This window comes from Dermacentor variabilis, chromosome 2 (genome assembly GCF_050947875.1).
Source record: "Dermacentor variabilis isolate Ectoservices chromosome 2, ASM5094787v1, whole genome shotgun sequence".
In the NCBI taxonomy this organism is placed as follows: Eukaryota; Metazoa; Arthropoda; class Arachnida; order Ixodida; family Ixodidae; genus Dermacentor; species Dermacentor variabilis.
Window position 1 is genome coordinate 64,279,941 of NC_134569.1, and position 10,310 is coordinate 64,290,250.

The 10,310-nt window shown below is 44.3% G+C and overlaps 1 protein-coding gene across 1 annotated transcript in view; it reads right to left on the reverse strand.

The window, feature by feature from the left end:
- LOC142572013 (propionyl-CoA carboxylase beta chain, mitochondrial-like) overlaps positions 1-2,978 on the reverse strand; it is a 51,511-nt gene extending 48,533 nt beyond the window's left edge. The window contains exons 1-4 of the mRNA XM_075680800.1: positions 2,572-2,978; positions 2,371-2,484; positions 2,224-2,292; positions 2,100-2,156 (exon numbers count right to left, since the gene is read on the reverse strand). Of these exons, the coding sequence (XP_075536915.1) occupies positions 2,100-2,156; positions 2,224-2,292; positions 2,371-2,484; positions 2,572-2,769 (438 nt within the window). The 5' untranslated portion in view covers positions 2,770-2,978. The remainder of the gene's footprint in view (positions 1-2,099; positions 2,157-2,223; positions 2,293-2,370; positions 2,485-2,571) is intronic.
- Positions 2,979-10,310: the final 7,332 nt, after the last annotated feature.

The window sequence follows — 10,310 nt, forward strand, 5'->3', positions numbered from 1 at the left end:
GCAATGTCCAATCTTCCTTGCTTGACACGTACGCACTGTTTCAGTAGCTGGCACAATCTTTTCTTTTTTTTTCTGTACTGTTAACCATTCAAGCTTATTATCTCTTTTGTTATCAACTCCAAGTGATGCTCCTAAATATGTGAAAAGCTGGCTCAGTGTGGAACTTATTGTCATCCACTTGCAATCTTTGTGACTTTCATAAATAGTGTGCTCAGTCAGAATAACCATAACTTCAATTTACACACCTGAATAGGCAAAAGCAGCTGGCTGCTGGTCATCACTGTGAAGAACAAAGGTTAACGTACTTGCCTCTTGAACTCACTCCACACCCACTTCAAAGGCGTGAAATAGAGCATTCGTTCGTGATGGAAAGGTGGAAGTGGACGCGAGTAGGAACAAAAGTCGGTGGTCGAGTTTGAATAGTTGTATGAATGAGAGTGAATATCAGCAAGTGTGTGTGTGTGTATATGAATATGTATGCAAGCAAGTGCTGGTGAGTGGGAATTCAGGCAAGTATGAGTGTGAGTGGGTGTTGGTAAGTGCGTATGGAAGAGACTATGAACACAAGTGAGTATTGGTGAGCATTAGTAGAAACAAGAGTGAGCTTCGATGAGTGAGTGAACATACGGTAAATATGAGTGAGTGCATAGCCTATAAATATATTGGTGACTGAGTAACTTATTCTGTCAACCTATGGGCAAGAGTGTGTGACCACACTTAGCATAATACACTACTTTTTTTCTACTGAATGCACTGCACCTTTAAAGGGCCTCGAAGCAAAATGTTACGTTTTTTACACATTTAAAAAAAAATGCTTGCATCACATGGAGAATGCCGTTACCATCATCTCCGTCAAAGGCAGCAGCGATACACACTGCAGGAATGGCACTAATTAAAACAACAATCCCCTGCTCCTCTTCTGGCCTTTCCGGTGCGCCCTTTGTGCACTGCAATGTCGATAGGGTGCTCCGAGTAATGTCGCCAGGAGTAAAACCACCTGATTGATCAGTCATTGAGGAATGACAGTGCCGACATGGCCAGAGCCAAGTGCGTGTTCCGAGAACGGAAGAGGGCTTGCCCATTCTGCACCACTGTACCTTTTACGAAGCTTCCATTCAGTGAGCTTCACACAGAGGGTGATTAGGGGTGGCCAATAAAGGAAGGTGCCTTTCTCCCAGCGTTCATGCACAACTTGTAGCTTATGCTGCACTGCGCGGAATTGGAAAGCGTATGCAGCAAATGGGAGAGGTGGCGAAGGAGAGCGAGAAACAGCGGCAGTTGCACTTTCACGCACAAAACACCTGCACGTTTACTATTACTGCACAATTTCAAAACATTCTTGCGGTAATATGTTCACAGTGGATTAGTACACATCAGCCACCATACAACCAATTTTCACACTCAGGGTCATTGGGGGACCTTTAAGCCTCAATCTGCTGGCACGTTAACCTAGGAATTCAAGAGCTCCAGTGTTTGAACCTCATTTGGTAGGACCATATTATTTATTGGCAAAATGTAGCTGCTGCCAATCAAAGCTGTCACAAAATGAGCAGGAAAACATGGTAATGAGTGTTACAAACAGTTGAGCGCAGAGTGCCGTCTGTGTGGTAAAGGTGAAGTTAATGGGGCAGGCATGTTAAATAATGGCACATAACTGCACAAGCTGCTCATCTGGCTTTTCTTTGTAGCAAGGATGTCTGATACACATATGCAGCTAATTTCTATACCTGCTCTATTCATGGACACCCTTTTGGGGACCCTTAATAATCACATAGGGTACTTACAGAACATCAAGTCTGATCGTGAACCCCAATAAATGCGGCCAGTGGCGTAGCCATGGGGGTGGCACACCACCCTCGTGCTCCCCACCTCTTGTAGTTTGTGTTGTATGACCGGGTTAGTATGCCCAAAAACTCTGTGCGTGCAGCAGAGAAGTGTTCTCAGATGATCACTTTTGAATATACTACACTGCGAATGCCTGATTGAGCAAAACCGCTCGTATCATCCAATATGCCGTGCACTACGTCACGCGAAAGTTATAGTAATGCCGAAAGCGATCGTCCGAGAATACCACCTCGGGTGTATCACACGAAACCTACCTTGCATATCTTCTTGGCGTGTACACTCGAAAGACTTCCGCCAAAGACTGTAAAGTCCTGTTAAAGAGTCCAAGAATGCAAAATTATGCATATGTGCTTTAGGGATGTATTATGTAGTACTCGCCTGGCTGAACACAAACACTTGGCGGCCGTGAATTTCGCCGTGCCCAGTCACGACACTGTCACCGGAATACTGCAAGGTGAGCGACGGTAAGTAATTTGTAATTTTTTTTACGCTAGCACAACTCCATGGCGTCTAACGCATGGTTACCTTTTCCTTGTGCATGCCGAAATCACTGCATGTGTGCTCCATGAACATGTCATACTCAACAAACGTTCCGGGATCGAGCAAGATAGATAAGCGCTCCCTCGCCGACAACTTTCCCTGCGGGATAACGAAGAAAAGCAAGCATGAGTCCGTCTTTCATACAGCTCATTACAACATATGCATAAGGCGGATTCTTTTTCGTACCTTTTCATGCTGCTTATCTATGCGCTTCTCGCCTCCGCCGAGCAGAGCTGCTTTGCGCTTTTCCTCGATTTCCTGCTTGACGCGGAGCGTGTTGAGAACTGAACAGTAGCGCAGTGACAGCCCGGGAACTGCAGACCGGCCCGCGAAGCACCTCGGAAGAACACGACGCGCTGTCGTGTAAGCTAAAGCGGCAGACATGACGACACTGCCGCGGGTAAGCGTTCAAAAAGATGTCCAAGTTTTCCTTTTATGTGCGAAAGTTAACGTCACGTGCAACACATTTAATGCAGAAAGTGGAACAAGCTAATATAGATCAAGCTAGCTCGTACCGGCTGGAGAAAGCAATTAAATTGGAGCATTGAACAAAAGAAACAATGCAAAAACAAGAACAGGCGACGTTAGCCTCAGTCGTAGCCGCGGCTGCAGCAAGATCCCTAGCCACAATAAGCGGTTCTAGAAGCCGACATTTATGACGGCTTCTAAAGTCACTTCCGCCGCATGCAACCGGCCAAAGCATTGCCTTCAAGATTTACGTTTATAAAATTAAACACGGTAGCTATGACGTATTTTTGATATCTCAATCGCTTTTGACGCATGCAAATAACAAAAGCATGACGTTCGAGATTTCCTTTATTGTCCAGAGACAGCTGTCGTATAAGGGCGTCAAAATCTATCTTCAAGCAACCAGGTCTCGGAGTTCCAAAAAAAGGTCGCAAAAACCGTGCTTTCGTAAGCTGTATGGAGCGAAAGCGATTCCATAGATTCCGTAGTCGTAAACACGGCATGGTTTCGAAAGTTGACGTAGCGGCATTGTTTTGAACATTTCACCGAGTTTACTCACTGCAAGCTGCGCAGGCGAAGGCAGATTCGTTGTTATTTCTTTCCAATCACGCAAGTAACAGTTCCAAGTGTTATACTGATCGATTCAGGCGATAAAATGCGCCTTTGCAGCAAAATTTGAACCGCATAGAGCAGCAGTAAGCGCAAAATCCTTGTTCAGGATTTTAGAAGAAAAACGCAAATCCATGGAATAAATAAAAACATGGTCTTCGATATCTGCTTCAGTTACTTCAAGGGAACTGTCGTCCATATCATGCACTGTCCATTTCGATCGCCGCTGATTGGCTGGAGCCGCAAGAGTGAGATGGAGGCAGGCTAACGCCGCCTAGAAAGTAGGCCTGGCCCGATTCGCATAGATTCAATGAGCACGCTCGAAACGCAGCCCCGCCTATTATTACGCCACTAGTTGCTTTTTTTTTCCTTTCGATTGCGGGCTGGGGCGCCTGGTGCTTTTTCGTCACACACACACACACACACACACACACACACACACACACACACACACACACACTCAAAGGAGGCGGACGTTACTTGCACGAGAAATTGAAATGCATAATCTATAAATTAACAGAAATGTACTAAATGCCTTTTTAATTAATTGACTTACGGCAAGTATTGCAATTTACTAATTGTAGCCCGCGAGCTGGCAAGGCGTATCTATTTGAAACGAATTTTCGGGATGACGCACACCAGTTTTGATATATTAATTACTTCCCAAAGCTTGCGACGAAATATATGCGCGCTCCAGTTACTTTTGGACTTCAGTTCATCAAGGGGTGGTGAAAAAAGTAAGTGGAACAATAATTCATTTTACCCGCAAGTCTCACTGCGCATATCTCGAAATCCGTGTGATCCTTAGAATCCGTTCTAAGTGGATGTGCCTTGTAAACACGTCCGCTACGATTCATGCATTGCAATATGCGTGGCAAGATAATTAATTAAAAGTTAATTAATACAGTTTTGTCAATTAGTTGGCTATGTATTTTGAGTACGTATGTATCTCAAGGACTACAATTGCGTACACGCGCGCGCACACGCACGCACACACACACACACACACACACACACACACAAAAGCACTCCATATATCTGATATAGACGCAATGCGTATAGCGTTCAGCGTTGGACTGCACATTTCCACTGCGACTACTCGCAACGGACACTGCGCACCTGTTTTCATACTAAATTCTGCTTTTGTGTTATATTTGTAAAGAAATTAGGGATATATCACTTCGTTATCTTTTGCTGCAGTACTAATTGGCATTTTGTAACACAGGCAATTGCAATAAAACATTGAAACTTTCACAGCGACTCTACATGACACACTACAAGTTTGGAAAACCACAGGGTCGCATCAACCAACGATAATAATATCTAGACAAAACCCTATGCCTGGATTCGACGTCCAGCTAATGTTCCAATGGCATTAAAAAAAAGGCCTAGCTGGCGCATTGATAGGATACCTTTCAGTGTTTCACTTGAGAATTTTTCAGAATAATTTCAGTAAACATATTCAGGATGTTCCCAGCATCCCGATAGGGGATATTCATTAGTCATCCTATATTATGTCTTTGTGTCGTCTGGGCATGTTCCTTCATCCTGCAGCAGTAGCGTGTAGCGTTGTTTCTTATCCTGTCCAATGAAAGCTATCGTTCACATTAGTGACGAAACTAACTAGTGCTGTTTGCTCAAGCAATGCAATAAAAATGACAATTTAGCCCTGAATATATGAAATAAACAAAAATTTATTATGCACTAATAGTTGTCAAGATTGCCAAGATCCCGTCGATTTCTCGCCACAACAAATGATACGGAACCCTGGCTACGTTATGCTAAATACAGGGTGTCCCAACTATCGTGCACCAGGATTGAAAAATATGCAAATACCATGCAGCTGGACAGAACCAAGGTAATGTTTGCCGTCGCTTGGAGATATCCAGATTATTTTTTGCAGTCTGCCTATAATTATATAATTAGTTTTATTTAATTATACAACTTCTCAGATATTATAAGTACATGAAAAGTGTCAATGAGAAAATTGTATGGAGCAACATGAAGAACTCCCGATACAGCTTTCTCTTGCTCAATACGCGCTACATAAAAGTGTTTTTTTCCGAGCTTGAAAGAAGCCCACCAATACACGCAAAGTGCCTCGAGTGGCCAGTCGCGCTGCAATGACGGGCAGATGATGTCCTGTCGATGTCTTCTGTCAGAGCACGGACATCCTAAGGATGTATCGATTGCGTCCAGCCGACGTCCCTAGCACGAACGTTTGGACGCAAGCACTTTCCATGTCCTGCGGACATTTGTTGCATGTCCGCGATGAACATCATGGGAACATGCTGCGTACAATTCAAGGACATGTCAAGGCCTTTTGCGTACGTATTTCTTGCTATAATGAATATTAAGTTCACAGCACACTATTCTGTGTGGCTGATGCAACGGGCACAGCACCCATGGAGCAAGAATAGATACATTGTGTGCACACGTTACGCGTACTTCTACCGACCAGCACATATCCGTGTCTGTCCGTTCTCCAGGAGGATTACACCGACGCATATCGCGACGACGCCTGTCCGCCCTGCGAGCAGACCTCCACTCTAGCGCACATGTTCTGGGAGTGCGGGTCGACATACACCGAGTTCATCAAGGAGGAATGGGATTCGCTTCTGCGTAGACCCGCTCTAGACAAGAAAATCCTGGCTGTCCGGCGTGCCCGCGACAGGGCCATTGGGCTAGACCTGCCGGTCCCGACGTGGGACTAGCATGGTGCGCGACGAGTTCGCGCCCTCGCCGGGCCTGAAATAAGGTTTCTTCACTCACTCACTCACTCACTCACTCACTCACTCACTCACTCACTCACTCACTCACTCACTCACTCACTCACTCACTCACTCACTCACTCACTCACTCACTCACTCACTCATGTGCACGCGCATGGAAGTGCAGTGTGCTCCTCATTAATCTAGGCCATCCGCCAGGCACTAGTGTCATATTGGACTAAATGAAGTTACCAAAGTAAATTGGGTCAGGAAGTTCGCAAAGTACTAGACACACATGAGCCGCAGAAATTATTGCATTGGATAGTAATTTTAGCACATGACAAAACATAATTCTCTTACAAGGAAACTTAAAGGGGCCCTGAACCACTTTTTATCGAAGTGGAGAAAGGCATCTGAAGTGAAAATGAGCTATTTCAGAAATACTTTGCCGCAAAAAAGTACTTCAATGCGTTCAGCAGAAGCAGAGTTATTGGGAATCAAACACGGGCCTCCACTGTGCTCTCGTCCCTTCTTCAGCGCCTTGCACTGCGAAGACTATGGCGCAGTTGGGGGTGCCCACAACGCTCCGCCTTCTTATTGTCACCGTGGCGCGAAGTTCAAATTTCATTTCGGGCCACCTTTAAGGACCAAGTTTTTTGGAGGACAATTATTTAAGCGTAAGCCAAAAAAGGTCCATGTGCAATATCCTTGGAAGGTAAGTAGGGGCCGGGATACCCAAAAATGGACGTCCAATGGATGTCCTGTCTTTCTCCGAAACAGTGCACAGACATCAGGACATGATTTAGATGTGCAATGGACGAAGTGTTCTTACTGAGGACTTGACTTGCAGGAGACTTGCCGATCACTTGATGCCTATGAAGGGATGGAGCAAAGTACCGCACGTCTCTATAGACTGATGATGCTGACAGGGCTGATAAGGTCCAGTGTTGCGTCTTTATTAATCTTTTAGACTATTTATTACCTGTTAAAGCATGGAAAATTATGGGAGCCACCAGAAACGAAGCAGCCAGAATGGGATTAGGGTTCGGAAAGTGTGATATGTGAAGATTATACTTGCTGGGCGAAAATGCCAACGCAACTTCACTTGTAGCATTGCCATTTGTTGGGCGTGTTGGTAAACACGCCCATACTAAGTGACACATACATGACCATACCATACCATGACCATGACCATACCATGACCATACCATACCATGACCATGACCATGCACATACTAAATGACATTTTTCTAGCTCACCATAACAGAAACCTGTCCCGTACCTTGTCGGAGCACAGGGTGGTTAAAGTTGTCAGATACGTTGACGACTATCTCGTTCTTTTTGAACCAGACGCACGTTTTACAGTAGGCAAGCTTTACGAAGTATTTTCTGCAGGCCTTAGCCCACTTACTCTCACGGTTGAAGAGCCCTACAATAACGTGCTGCGCTTCCTAGATATTCAGCTCGAGTTCATGGAACGGCACACGTGTTGGGAGTATAAACCTAGAGCTAATAAGCCCCTGTTATCGTATAGGTCAGCCCACTCAAAGCTCGTCAAGAGGAGCATTGCCAACTTATGCTTTGGAAATGCTCTAAAGAAGTCTTGCCACCACAAGATCTATACGAGCCTTATGGATCAATCGGGAAGGTTATAAGCAGCAGGGTTTCCGGAATCAGTGCAAATTTCAGTCGTCGAGGGGCTGCTAAAAAGGTGCCAGTCAGATAGCACAATTCAGGACACGGCAAATCAAGGGACGGAACGTAGAAGGAAGGTAGCGGTAGTGCCCTACCTGCATAGAACGGCATATAAACTTAAGAAAATGGCTAGCCGGGTGGACACAAAAGTGGTCTTTTCCGCACCAGGAAAGCTGGCAAATATATGTCGATTGACGGACCCGTACCGTAAGCCAGCTGCCGGATGCTCTACGAATCATCGAAAAGCGCCAGTGGGATGCGTAGAGACTGTTGTATATGAGCTTCCGCTGTCCTGTGGGAAAAAATACATCGGACAGACAGGGAGATGTCTTAATGACCGATTACGGGAACATTGCCAAACTGTGAAAAATAAGCAATAAGGTCATCTGTCAACTCACTGTCAAGAATGCGGCTGTGCGCCGCGTGTATGAATCCTGCGGGTTCTTGCGAAGCACAAAGATAAAGACGTGCGAAAGATCATTGAAGCTCAGGCTATCTGGCGGAATAGAGACACGTGTGTTAGTGCCCCTTCAATCGACCTGTTAGATAAGGAGACGGCTTTTTTGGATGGGTAAAATTTGGATAAGGTGGCGCCACTGTGCATGGGTTATATAGGTGTTTTTCCTGAAAATCAAGTTGTTGAATTTAGCGCATTGTGTTGTCGTCTCCCTTCCGTCCTTGTTTGCTGGCGCTAAATATGCTTTCAACTTCACTTGATGTTTCTGAGACAGAAAATGGCTATGCGAAGCTTGTTTGAATGTCCTCTGCAGCATGAGGCGGTTCATCGTTTAGATGCTATGTGCATCAGTCTGTGATTCCTGAATTCTTACATTTGCGCCATTTTTTCAGAGTAGTGTATAAGAAAACTTTGAAGAGCGGCACAAGAAGTTTCACGCTTTCCGTTTGAGAGTCTGTTTTCCCGATTATTCATCATTATGCTACGAAGGAAACATGTGCATTGCTCAAAAAGCAAACTTTGTAGGCAAGAAAAAAAGTACCTCCAAATTTTAGAGTCTAACCCAGGACCATCGCCTGATCGTGGCCGTCCGTTCAACCAACTGCATAGTAGACAGGACACCATAGCAGTTGGCAGCACAAGGGCGCGTGCACGAACCAAAACTGTGAACTCGTGAAGGTTGGTCGTTCAGCTACACATACAGGGTGTTTTTTTAGACCACACGAGATCCTAGGCGAGGTGGACATACCTTGCCACTAATAACGCGAGCTTAAGAAGGCTAATTAATCAAAACAATTAATTAACATTTCTATTGGTGCCTTCGGAGGAGTTGTCTAAATGCCAAATTTGGAGGCAGTGACATTTTCACGCACGCCCATCTTTTAAAGCTCTAGAAAATCGCACCTAATGCGAGATATTAATCAAGTTCCAAAGCTCAGTCGAGGAAATGAGGAAGAAGAAAGTGAAGTTTGAACGATAGCATACCGCAGTAATTCCTGACCCGACACACAGTCGCACATGCTCGAAAATTGAGGCAACGCGTGTCTCTAAGGCACTAATTAAAGAAACTAAGTAATAAATGTTTTTTTTAATTAGTCTTCTGAAGCTGACGTTATTCGCGACAAGGTATGTCCAGCTCGCCTAGGAACACCTCTGCAATAACGCCAGGTTCGCTGCACTAATAGCCTTTGTTTATACACACGAAAAAATGTATTGACTTAAAAAAAACCTTGTATATTCCACACATATCCTAGTACGATTGCCCTTCAATTAGTGCACTGATTGAAGAAGCGTTCATTGTAAGAAGTACTGCGAGATTTTTTATTCGACAGGCGTAAGTGCATCGGGAAGTTTTGCTGAGCAGAGTGAGGAGCATGCCACTGTCATTGAAATACCGTGAACTATTCAAGATAATACACACAATATATAAGCTTCTGAGCTTAAAAGGCAAACATTTTTAAGTAGCTCACTGGAAATTGAAAATGGCTCAGGCAAGTTCATTTGGCTGCTCCATATAACCCGGCTGCAAAGGGATGTTGCATTTTCAGCTCTTGAAAATATGGCCAAAATATTTAAAAAATAGCATGTATAATAAGTGCAGAGTTGAAAATGAATGTTTTGAAGTGCAATTATGAAGAAAAACAAACATTTATTGCAGAGTGCAAATAAATGTTATTATACGAAGGGGAAACTTAAATGTAGTCCTACAATTTCCCTTAAATATATTCCCTACAGGAGCCAAATAATGCTGCCCATCGAATATTTATTTTGAACACCTCCGTCGCATTTAAAGAGTGCAACCTCTGAATTAGATCTTTAATTTTGTCAGCTCGTTTCATCCTGTCTAAAACAGTGGATTTCAGACCTTAAACAAGAAAAACAGTTCAGGTATGAGAGCCAAATTGTCAGCTTCACATTATTAATGCTAAGCATTACGTAGGATGCTTCCAGCAAGGTCACGCAACGTCATTTTGAAATTTTTGGTT